General features: G+C 39.7%; 1 protein-coding gene across 5 annotated transcripts in view; it reads right to left on the bottom strand.

The window, feature by feature from the left end:
- Nucleotides 1–122: 122 nt before the first annotated feature.
- Nucleotides 123–19,283, bottom strand: part of SON (SON DNA and RNA binding protein) — a 36,388-nt gene continuing 17,227 nt past the window's right edge. The window contains exons 4-15 of one of the 5 annotated variants that reach the window (XR_014510729.1): nt 18,932–19,095; nt 17,404–17,547; nt 16,575–16,757; nt 15,775–15,885; nt 14,657–14,773; nt 8,434–8,512; nt 6,606–6,723; nt 5,886–5,968; nt 5,123–5,270; nt 2,748–2,816; nt 2,029–2,144; nt 123–1,040 (exon numbers count right to left, since the gene is read on the bottom strand). Coding sequence is in view for 2 of the 5 variants with exons in the window: in XM_083438889.1 (XP_083295015.1) it covers nt 882–1,040; nt 2,029–2,144; nt 2,748–2,816; nt 5,123–5,270; nt 14,657–14,773; nt 15,775–15,885; nt 16,575–16,757; nt 17,404–17,547; nt 18,932–19,095 (1,211 nt within the window). In the remaining 3 variants the exon portion in view is untranslated. Of the gene's footprint in view, nt 1,041–2,028; nt 2,145–2,747; nt 2,817–5,122; nt 5,271–5,885; nt 5,969–6,605; nt 6,724–8,433; nt 8,513–12,986; nt 14,774–15,431; nt 15,503–15,774; nt 15,886–16,574; nt 16,758–17,403; nt 17,548–18,931; nt 19,096–19,283 lie in introns of those variants that run through there. The other 4 variants (XR_014510730.1, XR_014510728.1, XM_083438889.1 and 1 more) reach the window with 4 other exon arrangements.

Here is a 19,283-nt window from a genome sequence, read left to right as displayed (position 1 = left end):
GTGTTTTCTTTGAAGCTAAAAGGTGGAAGTCAGAGATTATACAGGACTGTTCTTCAGGGTAAAACAAATTAGGTAAGCCATTTGGTTCACTATAAACAGGACAAATTGCACTAGACAGTAAATAAGGAACTTGTGCTGCTTTATTGACCAAGCCGAGTACAACAACATCATTCTACATCCCCATCCAGTTATAGCTGAAAATTCAGTTACCACAAATGTATACAATCAACATCAGGCATTGTGTTTGACTCAAATTACAGTTTCATGTTTCTTCTACCAAACATGCAGGCAGATAAATTTATATTGCATTTCTTATTTCTGTTGCTGGATGTGCTTCATTCTCACAAGTGTAATTTTTTTTCTGAGCTAGACAATTTTGCTAGACTCAATGGCATTTGGATAGGGGGAATAGCAGTAGTTAGCATCATCCAGCAACCGTATCCATTTTCTCTTTGCAGATAAAATAGGAGGGCCTGGCACTTGTCTAGCATGAGCTACCAGTCATTGTCATTGTAAACTTAAGACTACACAGCTTTAACAGAAAGTTTACCAAAAACTATGGGAACTGCATCATGGTACAAAACAGTAAAACTTTAAATTTTATATTGAAGGTAAAGATCGGTTGAGCTTTAAAACAAATTACAGATAACTCCATAGTCATGTGTTTGGATTTTTAGTAATTTAAGAAATGATGGCATCACTAACATCAATATACATACCAAAACCATGTGATTTAAATATTTTCCATGTACAAAAAGAAAAGCCTGAAGGTGTCTGTACAGTTTTTACAATGAGCTGCTAATGTATTTACAAAACCACAAAAGAGAAATATCCTTTGCGTAGAATAAAAATATCTAGGATGTCAATATAAAAACAGTTGTTTAGTTGTGTGAGGCACTCCTGAAGCTGGTGGCATTAGCCAAGAGCTCCTTTGGTACGAGTCCCAATGCCTGCAGAGCCACAGTTGCGGCCATGGCTTTAGCATGCTTCTTATTAGGACTGACACTGTTAGGCTTGTATTCAATTCCATTGACCAATACCTGCAAGACAAATAAAAACAGGATGCATATAAGAATTAAGCATCACATTTCTCCTTCCTACTGAAGATTAAAATTTTAAGGCCACACACCTCTCTTAGTTTCTTGCATACCTCCAAACCCAGGTGCTGTCAAAGAGTTATCCCTCACATCTGAGCCCAAGCCTAAGGCTTGTCCACAAAGTTAAGCAATAGGACTCAAATTGTTCATGTGACTTGCAATGTATAATTGCTTGATAAAAACCTTAGTTTGGGTAAAAAAATAATCCTTCTGATGTGCTCAGCGCAATTTCTTTGGATTGGAAACCAAGACTCGCTTCATCTAATGGAAGGTCTCCTTCCATCAGCAGAAGGGAACCTCCAGGTCCAACCATTTGTTCTCATGTGACGTGAGGCAGCATCTTAGGCCTTCGCTGCATGAAAAAGGGGCAATTCCTCTTCCCATCTGCATTTTTTTGTAAGTGATTGTACTTAATTATATTTTTATACCTTCCATCACTTTGGGTGCGCTTTTTGTAGATAAGTTTTTAAAATGAATTATCTAAATCAATCAAGCATTGCAGCCCTACAAAATGAGTACATTTTCTGTCTTCTTTCAAAATAGTCCACTAACTTCTCTGTCCAGAGAACTTCACATTATCACAGCCTGAGTAAAAACTGCAAACGGGGAAACAAAGCAAAATGCACTTTCTAAAAAGGCAAGTATTTGCTTTGTGGGCTCAAAATGCAAGTTTTGAAATTATTATTAAGGATCTTCCACATAAGTCCCAAGCAATGTACAAAATATAATAAAAAGTTACAAAATAGTATACAAATAATAGAAGATGAGGTTAAAAAGAAAACAAGATGGACACTTTGTTGCTGTGGCGGTTTGAAGCCATGGGAAGAGTAGAATAGATCAACATTCCTTTCGTGCTATTGTAAGCATCTACTTTTAAGTGCTAAAATTAATTTCTAAGATAACTGACCATTACAAGAACATTCTAGCTTACCTTAAAGAGAAAATGCTTATTGTGTTCAGGTCGATTATCGTTCACCAATGCAAATATGGGAGGCAGCCATCTTCGTTTGTTACAGACTTCCAGCAATGCAGAAACGGGATGTTTGCCTTAATAACAACAGGTTTTGTTTTAGAAATGTAGAAATACCACAATTAACAGAATTACTAATTCTGCCTCATTCATACCAGGTCAAACGCTTTGTCCATCTGGCCATATTCTCTGCTAAGGGGTGGGTAGGAAACGCTTTTTGGTTCAAAGGTCACACATTCCTTCATAGATAACCTTCCAGCAACCACATGCCAGTGGTGGACTTGGCCAGACACTGGAAGTGGCTCTGACCTTTGCACAGGAGGCCACAGGCCAGTCATGCAAACATCACAGGTTCCTACACCCACACACGAACCTCTCCAACCTCAATTCAGGTAAGCCAGAGGCATCATCACAGTCAAGCAAAGCACTTGAGAGGTGTGGCCTGCAGAGCAGACATGGGCTGGGAGAGTCCCAAGAACTGGATAGAGACAACTGGTGGGCCATCTTTGGTCCCTGGGCCTAAGGTTCCCCACCCCTGGTGTCCTGACAGCAGCTCTCCCGGGCCTCTGGACCCTGCTACCTGATCTTTTTAACTGGAAATGCAAAGGACTGAACCTGAGACTTTTAATATTGCTGTACCCATGAGATATGGTCGCTCTCCTTGAATTTTTACGTCTCACCTGAAAGATCTTTCACTGCGCTGAAAGGTCCATGTCTCTTCTGTGTCTTTTCTCCCACCGCAACCAAGCCTAAAGAAAGCACATTAAAAAGTGTGTTTTCATAAGCTATGGAAACCTGGTATTTTAAGCCAGCACTATTGGACTCTCCAAAGCAGGAATCAATGTAACACAACCGGTATAGCTGGCAACCACACCATACATACTCAGAAGCCTCTTGGGTGGGCCAAATGCACTCCTTAAATCTTCGCTAGGGTTTCTTTAGTATCAAAATACCTAGTAAATGCTCATACTATGAGATGTGGTGGCAATGTAGTTACTGGCCCTTGGGCTGGTTCTGAAACCTGTAAGCTCAAGTGCTCACACATCAGATGTTCTAGTACATCCAAATATGAATGCAAGTCCTGACCCCATTTGGTTCAAGTCAGTGGAACAGTGTACCACAGAAACTGGTATTCCTGAATTCACATACCAATGGGAGCTTTTATCTGAATGAAAGCCAAATATTTAACAAAACCATAGCAGATGACATAAATTTCAAGTAAACACAGGAATGCAGACAACAAAGTCCACAGCAGTTTTTTGGGTTGTTGTGTTGTTTTTTTTGCAGAGCTGAACAACCTATCCACCATACAATTACCACCCAAAGACCCATCTAGTCTACTGTTCTGTTCTCCCAGTGGCCAACCAGATACCTATGGGAAGCCCACAAACAATTATCCCTCTGCTCACTGGTGACCCAACACCTGGTATTCAGAGGCATGCTGCTGCTAATAGAGGCAGTACAAGGTCATAATGCCTAGAGGCAATTGATAAGACATCCTCCTTGAAAGTATAAGCTCTTTTTAAAGCCCTCCAAGTTGGGGGCATTACTATATCCTCTGGCAGTGAATTCCGTATTTTAACAGGCAAGCTAGTTGGGCCACACAACGCTGAGCTATAGAAAACCATGAACATTTTCAAGAAGCAATTTTCCATTAGTCATCGAATGGCTTGGATCATAACTTTCCTTCAATAAACAGAACTCGAGGCTTTTCCACCTCTCCTCTGCATTCCCCCATGGCTTGGAAAAGAAACCTGTGAGGGTATGAGAAATCTTCCAAGATAGGCTGGCACACAGCACAGAAGACTGTAGAAGGAAGAGCTTTTGATGAAAAATGTCACCTTGTATAAGCAGAAATGCCTTCCGCTTGCACAAGAGCACATTGAGATCAAAACCAATGTTTTTTATTAAAATATACTTTCAAGTACCAAACATCCACTAAATTAAATACAGTCTTCTTAGGGGTGCCATCTTCAATTCTTTTAAGTTTTTACTGAAGATGTAATATTTATATTGAACCAAGCGTAACTAAGATACAATGGTACCTCGGGTTACATACGCTTCAGGTTACATACGCTTCAGGTTACACACTCCGCTAACCCAGAAATAGTGCTTCAGGTTAAGAACTTTGCTTCAGGATAAGAACAGAAATCAGGCTCCGGCGGCGCGCGGCAGCAGGAGGCCCCATTAGCTAAAGTGGTGCTTCAGGTTAAGAACAGTTGCAGGTTAAGTACAGACCTACGGAACAAATTAAGTACTTAACCTGAGGTACCACTGTATATAACATCTGTATATGATTATTGGAAACCAGCAAATAAATTTCTTTGTATATGTTAGCCGGGAGCTGGTTGAAGTAAGAATAAAAATTAGAATAAAACAAAATTCATGTTTTAGAATACTGCCCTGGCCCAGACCTTTGTCAGGCTTTACATTCCATATTTGGCCTCAGCAGGAGTAGTGAAGCTAATATACAACGTAATGTATAAAGCATTCAAAATGTGCCCTTGCCTGTATTAAGTCAAACTAGAAATTAGTACAGAGAAAATGTTCTAGGAAAATAGACAGTACATAACATTTTTACAAAAAAATGGAACTACCAAATAAAAATTAAGCTTGATTTCTGGGTCAGCCACTCAAGAAAGAACTGTTTAAGAAATGGGAGTTAGATCATTTTGGTACCTTATGAAAAAAAAGCAATTACAGAGACTTCTGATCTTCTGCATCACTTTAAGAGGGCTCTTTCTGTACCAGAGAAGCAATGACCCAGATACAGAAATTCTTTCATAAGGAAGACATCATTGCCGGTATTCAGCTGCACACATCTGATGCACTCAATCCCTACAACAAGCAACAGGCACTGGCACAGTATCGTTTCGTGTGGTATGTATTGTACATCAGAAGTGTTGGGATGAAAGTGCTGAATGTAGGGTACCAAAGCCTTCCTGGCTGACACAGGATTTCTATTCAGAACAAGAATCCTCACAACAGCACCTGTTTCCCCAATGGACTGGGACAAATCAGTATGAAGTTGTTAACATCAGAAAAAACAACTCACCTTTCCGATCAGTCTTAAAATCCACTAGAATCGGTTCCTTGTTTCCTTCTTTATTTTTACCCAAGCCTTCTCCTTCTCTCCATCCCATTTTCCTCATGAGTTGGGCTCCCATTCCTCCAGTTACAGGGGCAGCTCTCAGAAACTGATCCTACCCAAAGAAAGAAAATAAAAAGGAACCCTTCATTTAGCACTCTGGAGGAAAACTACAGAACTTTCTAAAGCTTTTAACTATTAACTATCAAAGAAATAGGCATGTATTTTTTACATTACATACATTGAAGAAATCTACCTAGACATATTCTTAAAGTAAAAGTTTCAATCAGTAAGTGGAAATATAAATATCCACTGCTTATATATACACATAATATATTTTACAAGCATTTTAAATAATAGCACTTTGGTTCCAATGCATCTCTTCTCATCTTGTGGAAACATTTAACTGGCAAAATGTGTGCCATATATACCTAGTTACTGAATAGAAAAAGCAAACATTTACACATATTTTAAATATAAAAAAAAACAATTTCTCCCACTTTATTACACAACTGTATGATCATTTTCCACCTGAAAATCCCTGTGCATGATACAAGCAATTCTTTAAAAACGAACTTAGCCATACAACTCAACAGTAGCCTGTGACAACTGCTTCAAATAACCACAAGAGTCATATTATTATTATTAAATGCTGTAAGATCAAACATAGGTTTTAAAACATTATATCAGCTTTAAAGTACTTTTAAAAACTCCTTAAATTTTTACGTACCTAGGCCTCGATGGCCGCAGTGTTGTGAATAGTAGGGCTGGCATTGACCGTGGCAAGAAGGCAGCTACAAGGCAGATTTGGCCCTGAAACAAGTTTCCATATAGAGGGGTGAAAGTTCACAGGCTATTCTGTGAACTATCATCTCTCTTTTCTGCCCCACCCAATGACCCGACGCAACGAACGGCTTGTGTTAATAATATACATTGGTAGCATCAACACAATATATGATTCTCACGTTCTCTTTTACAAAGGCACAAAGCTTAGTATTTGGGTATCAACCTACACATCAAGTATTTCTTTGCTTTCATTCTACATTCCATTCATTTTCATTTACTGAAAATAGATTGCAAAAGCAAATGAAGAGTACAATCTTCCTTATGATTTCCTCTTCATGGCACACACCCAGTTCAATATGAATCCCCATATGGTGATGTTAAGAAACCAAAGAGCAACATTTCCAGAACATGTTTGACTTCAGTTCCATAGGCATCCTATACCCATAATATAATTAAAACTGCTGCCTGTAATCATGCAATAATTGGATATTGCTCTGGGGGGAAATGCTCTGGTATAAGGAAAGGCAAAACTGAGAAAGATATTACCTCTCATGGAAACGTTTTGACTGGTGCAAGCCATGCAGTTTGTGTACACAGAGACATGTTAGCTGTTGCCAGTTACCAACTGCTTTGAGTTGAGGCACCTAGAAGGGCATTTACTTACTTCCATTTTCATCCTCCCCTCTCCTTTCCAGGAACCTCTCATTAGAAAAGGGCAACCATGCAGAGGATACAAACCCCAGTCAATGTCACCCAGGGCTCCGACTCCTCTTTTGCACCTGCTTTGTAATGATAGAATGTTCATCAACAAGGTCTGGTTCATCACCAATGTGTATCCAGTTCACAAAGACAACAGAGAGCAACTTTCTGACCAAGGTCTTTTGAAGGTTGCAGGAACTTCTCATATACTTTCCAAAATCATTGGGTGTGCATTACAAAAATAGCCCTTTCAGGTGTAAAAGCAAAAAATATATATATTTAATGGGTATTTTGCCTAGAAAGGTGGGATATAAATTTTAACAAAATTAAGGGTTTTAGTCAATTGTTTCCCGCTGCTCATAGAATGCTCTTTGCTTCCATCAACAGAAGAGGGAAGGAAGTGGGTTTTTTTTTTTTTTTTTTTTTTAAATCTTTTTCCTGCAGCTGCTCATGCCATGTCCCATGGCTGTTCAAAAAAGTCTCCCAACCCACTAAAGTAGACTGGGAGGGGGAGTGTTGTGGAAACCACCCACCCCCACCTCCCTTCATAGAAACCTGTGCCAGTCAAAGGGATACAGCTGGCTGAAGTTTTAAATGCAGTTCAGCTCTGAAAAGCACCTCTGAAAAAAGGCATCCCCTTTCCTAATTGGCTTGACAGGATAGTCATAACAGATACATCCAGATACATTTTATGATGAAATCCAAATGAAAACAGTAGTGCTTAGGCTACATCTGTACCCACTTATTGCAAGCCCCACTGAACTCAATGGGACATATTTTTAAGCAGGTGTGTAGGCCTGCACTAAGTACTTAATACTGCACTGAGGTGGTATTTATTTCAATGGGACTTCAGCATACCTTGCTCCCTGGATAGTACCTCTCAACTCCTTATCAAATGCAGCAGTCAAGGAAGCTCATTCTGTTAACTAGATATTTACCACCCAAGCAAGCCTCTAAAGTCCCACAAGTTATTTCAGAAACTTTTCTAACGGTAGCGATACATAGGTTTCACTATCTAGATGGGAGAAACAATGTTTATTATATACGGCAACTGCCAACATAGTAAGGCAGGATGTCAGGTTTATACGCCACCATAATGTTTATAGACTTTTTATAAGCACAGAAAACATTATGTGGAAACTGAACCACTGCTTGAAGTGACAGAAACACAATTCCATTCTGACATAATTCGCAATGTCACTAACCCTTCTGTTTCAATCTGTTCTAAAAAATCACACAAAAGTACTAACTGGTATAGTCAAAGTAGGATTAATTTCCACTTAAGTAAGCTACCGTTAGCAAGGCCAACAATTTGAATCATGTGGGGAATGTCTAAATATTCTAAAAGTTAGATATAATTAACAGCAAGATTAATTTAAAAGCAAATGCTTAATAGAAGCAGCAAGAAAGAGCAATGGGGAAACTGGTACTTTATTTTGTTAGCTACCCAAAGGCATTTATGTTTTCATTTGAATATTGTCACTTCTATGGCAATTTACCATGTGTGAATCTTCAAATTTTCCTACGCCACGCAAAACTAGTTGAGCTTTAGGTCTTTTACCACTAGATGGTGCTAAGCTATTTCCTCTTCATGAGGTGGGAAAGGGCTGATAGATTCATCTTCAATTTACAGGACCAGGAATTGAAACCTAATATGCAGGACCTAGTGATAAGAACTGCGTGTACAAGGAGAGGAGGGAATCGACACTGGCACAAAAAAAGAAAGGTCCAATGCAATACTAGACTGGCACAAGCAGAGTTAGAAACCAAAGAGGTAAGAAATTACAATTTACCAGATTCATTCAATGCCAAGAGAAGCCCACACAAATGGGAACTCCAGGAATACCCAATCCTGGGTGCAAGGGTGAATACCTATAAGAAAAACACAGAACGGACTACAGTGAGCAGACCAAGTCTGCCACTGATAGTATTTGCAATAAAGAAGTTAAACTTAATACCAGTGCTTTACAGAGAACCTCTTCTGATCCAAATAAATATTTCTCACAGACACCAGGACTCCCCCATCTACAAACATAGTGGTTATTATAGTTTTCTGTACATGGATCAAGGCATGGTAATATGGTACGTGAATTACAATGGACGGCGGCAGTGAAGTTGCCAGGAGTGGAGAAACCTTTGAGCCCAGAGGCCTGATGGGTCAACTTTGGCAAGTGGGTGGGACCTACTCAGTTTTCAATCATCTGACATTATGACATCAGACTGATAGATGGGCAGTCCCACCCATCTGTCAAGAGTTGACCTGCAGAGTAGATGAAGGAATCAACTGCTCTGCCCACCAGCTGATGGGAGGAACATTCAATCCCGCTCTCTGTAGGGGTCTGCTTCGCCCTAGACCCTAAACCATGGGCAAGGGTGTAATTTGGGGGAAATGGCATTGGCAGGCAAAACTGGACTCCCTGGCAGCCGAAGGTTGGCCTACAGGCCAGAGGTTCCCCATCCTTGCTCTATGCCTGTACTTGTACCTATGGGTAACAAGCCCAGAAGGTCAAGCATGCTGCCGAACAAGCAAAGACGGAGGAGGAAAACAGCAAGAAAGGTTGCCAGTGCAGTCAAATCTAATAACACACAATCCAGTATTTTGCACTTAGCATAGGTTTTGCATGTTTACTTTCCATAATACACTTCTTCCTAAATTCAGGATGCTGAGATTGGTGTAACATGGCCACTAATGTGAAAATAAAGAATACAATCTTGGTGAACGGATTGGGAGCTGCACAGGGTAGTGCAATTCTAGAACGGTATCCAACAAAGTCATATCCTAAGCAGACCCCTGGAAATCAATGGACTTGTGGCAAGGTTTTACTTCAATTAACTCCTGCTTCCTGATCACTAGAAATCAAAACCTAGTTCCATTCTGCTTTCTGAGTCTTCAGAAAAGGCACAATGTATTTTTCCAAGCTGTTTTCTGCAACCATAATGGCAGAAACACACCTTTTTAAAAATGCTGAAATTTCCAGGATGCTAATTGCCATATTCTGCATTTCTAAAGTGGGTGGGTGTGCATGTGTGCAAGTGCACACACATTTGTATGTGTGCAGACTTGCAGCTGAAACTATTTGCCCTAAAATATATTACCCATAGAAAGCCAACGATTACTTTTGTGACTTCATGAGAAATAGATATTTAACATATCATCATGTTTAACTTGCATGTAGAGAAAAAATATCATGAGGGGTGAGGTACCTGTGGTCCTCCAGCATGGCCAGGTCAGGGATGATGGGAGTTGTTGTCCAGCAACACAACTCACGTTTCTCATGCCTGATGTACTTCCAAGTTAGGTGTTTTGGTTTTTTTACGGTTAGATACATGGGCTACTGCTTAAGCCTCCAGAGAGAATCCTGAATTAGTGAAACAATTCCCCCCTTTTTAGAAACGTATACACCAATCCAACTCCTTAAGAGAAATTAAAACGTCTGTCCTTGCTCACAATTTCCTTGTTTGTTGTTATCACAAAATGCTTACTTTGTTGGAGATCTTGCAATTGCTCTCAGGAAACATTAATATTGGCAGTCACTGATTTCTGAAGTAAGGGAAGATCATCATTACAGTCCAACACCAATGAAGCACTACCCCTCTCTCCTATAATTGTTTCACCTGGGCACTCTCAGCAGCACGATTCCTGTTCATTGCAGCAATCACAAAGGTCAGCGTAGTCAGGGCCCTCCAGATCCTGAAGTGGGACACAGTTCTGGGACAGGGGAAGCTTCAGAACAGCACAGCATTCAGAACAGCCACAGCATGCAGGCAAACATTCTCACCCCTTCGCCCTCCACTCATTCACAACATTCTGCGTCATGCTAGAGCTCTGGAACGGCTGTCCCCTTCCTTCCAGTAATACCATACAGTGCCAGTTCTCATTTCACAGAACCTTTTCAGTCTCTCGTTTAGCAAACAGGATGTAGAAGAATATTATAAACTTTCTATCGCTTGGGGCGCCCAAAGTTCTTTTTGTGTACATGGTGACACACTACAGTAGCTTTTCTACAACTATGTCATTATAAAATACAGTTGCCCCCGAACACCTTGGGAGTCAAATGTTTTGGCTCCTGAATGATTTAAAACTGGAAGTGAGCGTTCTGGTTTTCGAAGGTTCTTTCGGAAGCCGAACGTCCAACGGGGCTTCCACGGCTTCCGATTGACTGCAGGAAGTTGAACGTTTCGGAAGTCAGACGGACTTCCGGAACAGATTCTGTTCGACTTCCGAGGTACGACTGTAATCAATCCAATTGTGCACACAAGTCCAAATACAATATAGGTTGAACAAAAAAATAGGACTGTAGTCCCAAGCACTTACAAGATGTAAGCCTCAGTGGATACTATGGAACTTATTTTTGAGTAAATGTGTGCAGAATTGGACTGTGGCTAGACTCCAAAGAGATACTTTAGGCATTCCCAGTGAAACTTTCACTCCAGCCCATAATCACAAATAGCTTCCCTTCAGTTTCAAAAGAGGCTTTCTATGTGGCATGGAGGACCGTTTTCCCAGAAACAGACTTTCCACAGGCACATGGAATTAGCTGTGCAGTTCTTTGAAACTAGGCACAAGTATTTTAAAAGCATTCCCTCCAAAAAGCCTAGTAAGTAAATAAAATAATCCTAAAGGAAGAATGAATGTCTTGCACGTGTGCTGTGAAGAGTTTAATATATTTGCATTTGTGAACTGATTACATCATTGATGATAATGCAAAACAGAAATAATTCTGCCTGAAAGTGTTCTTTTCAGAATACTGTTCAACAACCTAATGCCCAAACATTTGATATCACACTACTAAAAGTCAAACAAATTTAAATAAAACCAAACAACAAATTGCTACTGGGTTTTTTTTAATGTGGCCTTCTTTCTATCCCATGAAGCATATTAACAAGAATATCTCAAGTTAACTCTATAGTGACTGAATTTTGTTATGCTTTGCCAAAACTAATTTAAAAAAATTTAAAATGCAACACTGATGTAATATTTCATTTCTCAAACAAATCACCAATTCTACTTTAGGTTCCTTAATTAATTCACCACAGAATCAAAGTAGTACAATATCTAGAAGACTCCAAAGCACCCCGATTTCTGCGTTCATAGAAAGTAAAGTGAGATATTATTAATCTGGGTAATGATGAATGAATTTGATTTTCTTATGGTTTGATTTCCCACCTCCACCCACAAAGAAAATCCCCATCATATTCATGTTGACTTGGACACAAGTCCTACTGACTTCACCATGAGATTTACTTCCAAGGAAAAGCACCTAGTACCCACAGGATAAATGAAGAAAGTCCAAATACATTGCAGAAAAGTATTTTCAATCTCAGGAATTCTACACTGTGGGCAGCAGAGAGATCTTGTCTCCTTTGCATCTCAGCCTGACTTCCATCACTCAGCTAGAAAGTTTTGAATAGGAAAGGAGCATCCATCTCCTCATAATACCATTTTAATTTTTCAAATGAAGCGACTTTTTGAATAACAAATTCTAGAAAACCTACGAGGAACTGTTTTCCATAGACATCTGATTTGCCTGTCACTGGAAAGACTTAAACTTTACAAGGAGGGGGCCCACTGACGGACTTTCCATTAACCCTATGTGAAAACAATTCAGGAACACTCTGAACTTGAAGAAGCATGTGAAGATAGGGCCAACTATTACCAGAGAGCATGGCAATTCGATCTCACAGACTTCGGGAGAAATGTTCTACTCAACATTTCTTTGGTATCTAAGGTGATACAGGACTCAGGATACAAAGTGTGGGGGGAGGGGAGGATGGGACACAGGATGCAAACGCCAGTGCTTTGCCATCCCCACCTATGCTTACAATTCAGCAATCTCACATGAAAAGTTCCCCAGCAGGAATCTTCCTACTCCTGACAGAGCCATGCTCCATGTCCTAGGCCCTCATGCTCCTTGCATCATGAGTACCAATTACTTAGATTAGGCATAACTAAGCAGATTTCAAAAAGGGCAGAAAGCAATTGTGCCTACAGTCCACATGATAAGCTTATATTATCAAGTAGAGAAAATCATTACAGCACAGGAGAACCAATGAGAACTCTTGGTCTATGAAAGTCTAAGGACAGTATATCCTGTTTCGAGAATCTTAAGCGAAGGAAGTCATGAGCACCTAGCACTACTGCTATCAGGTGGCATCATCAACAACACCTTGCTTTTGAGCATTTTAAGATGGTCAATCCAAGGTCAATCTCTAGCAGCTGAATAGGGCAAAATATGGAACCATTACTGCTTGAAGATGGACATACCCCTGGACACTTCTTGCTACAAAGGGCAAAGAACCATTATTTGGAACTCTTCAGTTTAAGGATATCATGATTCAAGAATCATTTGTTCAATCTTCTAGATTTTATTAAAAATAATTGGTGTATGCCTAATTGATACACTACCAATTAAATTATAGCAAGTATGACTTTTTGTGAACTGTACATGGGTGATGAAAGACAAACACACAATGGAAGCTTCAGCAAAACCTTCGCTAAAATGGCGGCTGCCATTCCGTAATTACCCCTGGCTCCCCACTTTTATTTCCACAAAGAAAACCTTTTCAGCAGGTAATATTTACAGATAATAATATATTTACAGTATTTCCCATATAGTTTAATTACAAAAGTGTAAAAGAGTATAGTACATTTTATCAACAGAATACAGTTAAAAAACTCTCTGGTTACTGTATCTAAGCGCTTATATTGACTCAACTACAGCCCATTTTTCAAACCATTGGCTCCAAGAAATAGTGCTACATAAAAACCAATCAGAGCTAGAAGGTAAAATTATTTCTGTTGGAGGAGTGTACGTGGAGAAAGAATTTTCACTAAGACTGTAAAAATATACTTGCCAAGCAAACAAGCTAACTCCACCCCAGTCTTTTGAACGCTCCAGTACTGCCTAGTCAATTCTGAAACCTAGCTGCACAAATTATGACTCATAAGTTCAAGGCACCTTTGATGTTTCTCCCTTAAGAAACACCATTAAGTTCTACAAGCAGGTCAGGGCTTGAGTTATAAAAATCAGCTGTGAGTGAAGTATCCAAGCATCCTTTTTTTGTTGTTGTTGCCTTTGTTGCCTTCTTAACTTAAAGGCAAATAAATATGTTCAGCTTTTCCTCTGCCCCCACCCTACCAACACATACACTCTGCTAATCCCTTGCTCAGCAGACTGAAATTCCCTCCTCCATCTAATATTTGTGTAAGATGCTCAGATCAACTTGTCTATCCCTCACCAATACTAACTTCATCAAGCCAGCCAATAATTCTCCCTTAGGAAGGACAACAAAAACAAGCCTTTTCCCGATTCTACCCCCACAATTCGGGAAAACCTAAGGCAAAGCCTCCTCTATTCATACCTGATCAAGCAAGTCCAGTCCTTCCAGATGGTGCTGCAAGATCAGGCAGGGATTAGGGGCCTGTCTCTCTCTCTCTCTCTAAATGAGAGAAAAGTTAAGTCCCCTGCCTCTTACTAAGTGGTAAGGACATTAAACTATGAAGAAAAAGCTCTCCTGCCATTTTCAGATTCTCATCTCTCCGCCAACAGAAGCAAGCAAGTGGATTTTTACAGCCCTCTGGCAATCATTTATTGAATTCACTGTCAAAATTTTACTGAAATCGCAACCAGATTGATCTCTTGGCTAGGTAAGTAATGGAACAGCATCATTTAATTGTACCCAGCATTTCAGGACAATTTCAGCACAAGATAACAGTAACCGTGGGAGTAATTAAAACAACTCTTTTCAAACGTGAGCATAGATCATTCTCCCAGTTTCTACAGTTAACCTACGAAACCAGTATTAACACAGAGCTAGTTAGGCATAGTAGATACAGATTCCAAAACAAGAGTGCAACACATCTTGACAGAACACAGAAGTAAATTAACTCATTTATTTTCTGCACCTATTTTAGGAAGCTATTAGTGTCCTAAGTGGGTCACTGTCACTTCTTCCAGTGATTTCAAAGGAATTTATCATGTGACATTTGGACTCATCTGTCTGAATATCATCTACCTTTTTAATCCAAGCCTGGGGACCGCTGTTGGATAACTGTTCTGATGACAAGACCTGTGCTCCAGTGCTTCCTGTAAAATGGCCTGGGATGGAATTCAGCTGAGCCCAGGCATCAATCTGCAACCATAAATGAACATAACAATATAATTAATTACTAAGTTCCCAAATGCAAACACGCACTGTGGTAGCAACAGCCACTATATACTTTTACATGGTACACAGTAGAATCATAATCCGTTTCAAAATAACTTAAAATTTGATGTTCTGAGAAAATTCCCACCGGCTAATGCCACTTCACCTGCTGCTATGTTTCTTTTGTAGTGTTGTTCTTTAACTGAGAAGAAAAACCATATTTTGCTCAGAATCATAGAATTGCAGAAATATGCAGCTATCCCATATGGGGATTGAACCTGCAACCTTGGGTCTTAGCAGCACCACACTCTAAGCAACTGAGCTATCTAGGTACTTCCTTAAAGAAAAGAAAAAAATCACCTCAGAAGCATTTTTCTTTGTAAACCACTTCATTTCAAAGCATGGTACTGTACTGGGAATCTAACTTGCAAAAATAAATGGAATTATAGCATCCTTTCAATGTTTGGAAGTCTAAGTTTAGAACATACGAAAGCTAACTTGGTTGTTTCTAGTCCACATTCTACATAGAATTATGGTGAGTTCAGACTAAACTTCAAAGTATAAGGAATTTGAAAATTAATATTGCCACTAGTATATGAAACAGTAAAATGATTTCAGAAAACACAGCAGGTTGGATCCAGACCTGTCCTTCTATGTTTTGGAAGGCGCCTTCTGTTCACGGAAGGGACTGAGATCCATCAAAGGCTCCTCCACCTGTGTATGAGCAGGGAGAGGCGATTTTTGCCAATTTCCCCACTGCAGCCCCCAGGGCCACCTCCCACGCTGTTCTAGAGAGTCCCACAACCCATCAGAGTCGCTTTTGAGGGGGCGCAGAGGGTTGCAGGGGGAATGGGTAAAAACGGCCCCCTTCCACCAGCACAGCATCTCATGGGTTGCGTTCTGCCCACAGGTAGTCTGGCTCCAACCCAACATGTCTTCAACTTTCCCTTTCCGGGGAGATCAACAAGAAAGAAACTGCAACCTACCCGTTCCTGTGCACGATTTAACAAACACATTGCCTCCATGTCAAATGTATTTTCTGTAAGCCTCTTTTGGGCTATGGTCCGCTCAGTCAGTGCTGACGAGATGTCCACAGGCTAAAAAGTAATAAAGATATCATCTGTTTTGAAGATCTCCAGAGCTAAGGCAATGCATCCTTCATAGAGGGTGTTAAAAATTATGTAGAAGGCAGTTCCCAAAATTTGAACACTTTTGCATGATCAAGAAACAGAAACTAGGAGTGAATATACATAAGAAAAGGCAGTGGGCTTTATCATTTTTGAATTACTGAAAATAGGACTATAATTCAGATGGACATACAAATAACTTCTGCGCATATAGAGGGTCTTCCTCCCCGCACCCCACTCCCTTGACAGCTACAGGCATGGTTTGGCAAGCCAATTTTGAACACAGGGAGCTTCAAAACCAGTTTGAAACACAGCACAAGGAACAGTGCTGATGCTAAATCAGAATCTGATGACACACCAATCCTTTAAATATGCCTCTGCATGTTCTCTGGAGTGCTGTCTAACTTCTACAGATTGCTTTTCGAAGATTGCCAGTAGCTCTTATTTCTTTCAGGGGAACATATTTGTATCTGTTTCATCAAGCATTTTTAGAGAATCTGATTCTGTGTTTGTCATCTGTTCTGTTTATGATTTCATAACTTTATGATGTTTTTATTAAACACGACCATGCTTTTTAAGTGAGCTGTAGATTCTAAATACTCATGTATCCATAAGGTCATGAATAGGTATCCATGTATTAAGATCTTTCTGCTTTTTACCTCCAGATTGGCTGGGTTGGGGAACACATCGTCCTTGTTCTCATCCTTGTTCTTTTCAACTGGAACCCATTCTCCATACGCACTATCTGATTCTTTTTTCCGGTGTTGAGATCCAGAAGAGACAGGAAACTCCTTCGTCAAAGTAACCTGATTTTTCGGAGCTGCCGGTTTTATAGTAGGAGTCTTAAAGGGGTGGGGGGGAGAGAGTATTATAATCATAAGCATTTATTTCTAAGATTTCTTATAAGATTTAATCATCGTAAGGTCCCAGGTAGGTTACAACAATAGAATGTTGTTGCTGGCATCCATCTGTCTCAAGAACATACAATTAAAAAACAGCTAAAACTCTTGCAATTATAAAACAAGTAAAGCTGCTCCAAATGGAGGCCTCTACACTTAACAAACAAATGTAGGATGGGGTGGAAACAGGGATGCAACATCATGGACGGGAGTCGAAGCACCAACCCATGTCTGTTGCCACAGAACTGACCTCTACATCAGTAAACATGTGAATAGCACTAATGTAAAATGCTTGTGCATTCAATGCTAATTAGATAGATGTTTGAACATCTGCAATTCAGCTCCAAAAGCCATTTCCTAAGCAATTTAGAGTGTGTCTAAACAGGATTAACTACTGCAGTCAAACATTTTTCAAAAGTTGTTGAACATGGTTATTAATGTTATACATTATAACACGATTGGTTGCTCTAACATTAATTGCAAGCAATAATTTTATAATAAACCATTATTACTAAGTCTCATTTGTCACAATTATTTTCTATAAAATTATCAAATAAAGAGTTTGACACTGCAGTTCTGCAGTACTCACAGTTAAGTTGAAGAAAATAGGTTTGGGCTCATTAAGTTTAAAGGGATGGTTGATAAAAGGATGCTCTTCCTCCTCTTCGTCAGACACATGAGGCTTGTTCACAATAATATCATCTTCCTGGCTTTGTGCAATCTTCTTGCATTTCTTAAAAAAAAATAATCACCACAATAATAGGAATGAGGCAACAGTTGAGCAACTAAATCTATATAACGTCAGTTACCAAATACTGAAAATTATGGGAATCAAAGACTTTGACTGCTTGGCAACAGCACCGTATTCAAGAAGAGGCCTGGAAATGATAGCCATTATACCTGAAAGACCATAGTCCTAATACAACAGATACTACTGAGATTGCTGTGAAATCATCACGTGCAGAAGATCTAAGCCATCTGGCTGGCTTCCAATATAAATGGATTTATCTTATAGCACATAAAGACTAATTCAGTTTTACTATGCCCATCACTAAACTGAAATAGTGTCATATGCCAAAGGCAAAGCAACAAAGCCCCTACCAAGTGGTCCACCTCTCACCTGAAATGCCTGTGACACAGACACGCTGCTCAGAGTGAGAAGCAAGCAGTTTATCACCCTTGCTTCCTGGAGGATAAAAAGATCAGTACAAGATTGGGCAGAAAGCAGAAGAGACCTATTATGGGTGTGAAGCCTGAAATCTGAAAACCTGCAACTAAGATCCACCAAAAGGAAGTACAGTCGTACTTCCTTTTGGTGGATCGGAAGCGGAACAGAATCCGTTCCAGAAGTCCGTTCGCCTTCCAAAACGTTCAACTTCCAAAGTGTAGCTTCCTATTGGCTGCAGGAAGCTGCAGAAGCCCCCCTCGGACATTCGGCTTCCGAAAGAATGTTTGAAAACCGGAACAATCACTTCCGGTTTTCGATTGTTTGGGAGCCGAAACTTTCGACTCCGAAGGCATTCAGGAGCCGAGGTACAACAGTATATGACATTTGGGTATATCTGCAGTTTCTGTTTCTATAAAACAAAGGCATTTATAGTTTTAAATTTCCTAAATATGCAAGATGCTATGGTTTTATATTCTAAGTTATAAGTGATACATTTGTGTGGTAAATAATGAGCAGTTGTTTATTATTATTACTAATCATTTACCACCTAAAGAATCTCCAAGCAACCTACCATTTTTAAGAGCATAAAAAACAACATAAAATCAGGAAAAAAGAATATAAAACCAACCCAAAGCATGCCATCAGCAGCAAAGCATGCCATCAGTAGACAGCAAAATCAACATACTCTATCAAATGCCTTGAAGAAGCTTACATTGATAAGGAAATAAGGATTTAACATATGTCATTGTCCCCCAAAAAACATACAGAAAAGATGTGGTTTTCCCCCACAGCTTTAAAATTTCCAGAAATGTTTTATCTCTAACCCACATCCCTCATTAAGTTATCTAGAAATCCTGCAATTTTAAAGCAGATTTTATTATCTTACTGGATAAATGCTGCATTTTGTATTGAAATAGTAACAGTTGCAAGTTTCATTTGATTCTCTTACCTCAGTGAGTTCCAATATTGTCTCTTTTGCAGACTTTTGCGCAACCTTTTCTTCCTTCTTTTCTGGAGTAACAACAGGCATCAGGCTTGGCGGTAAAGGAACACCAGCCTTCGCACACATGGCAGCTGCATTTGCTTTAGCTATTTCAAGTAGCTGTGCCTTGTCTACAAAAATAAGAATTTATTTATTACTTCGTATCATGTCCATTCTCAGGATGAATTCCTACTTAGAATTCCAGAACTGCACTTAGAACTTGGAAATATGCCTGGCTCCTATTCTAAAGAACACTCAAGTAATGGAAGATTCAGTCCTAAAAGCGTTTCCTCTCGTATCTCTGAAACCAATTCAGACA

The sequence above is a fragment of the Podarcis tiliguerta genome, assembly GCF_965153285.1.
Source record: "Podarcis tiliguerta genome assembly, chromosome: 4".
Lineage (NCBI taxonomy): Eukaryota > Metazoa > Chordata > Lepidosauria > Squamata > Lacertidae > Podarcis > Podarcis tiliguerta.
This window is presented reverse-complemented; position numbering and strand designations above follow the sequence as displayed.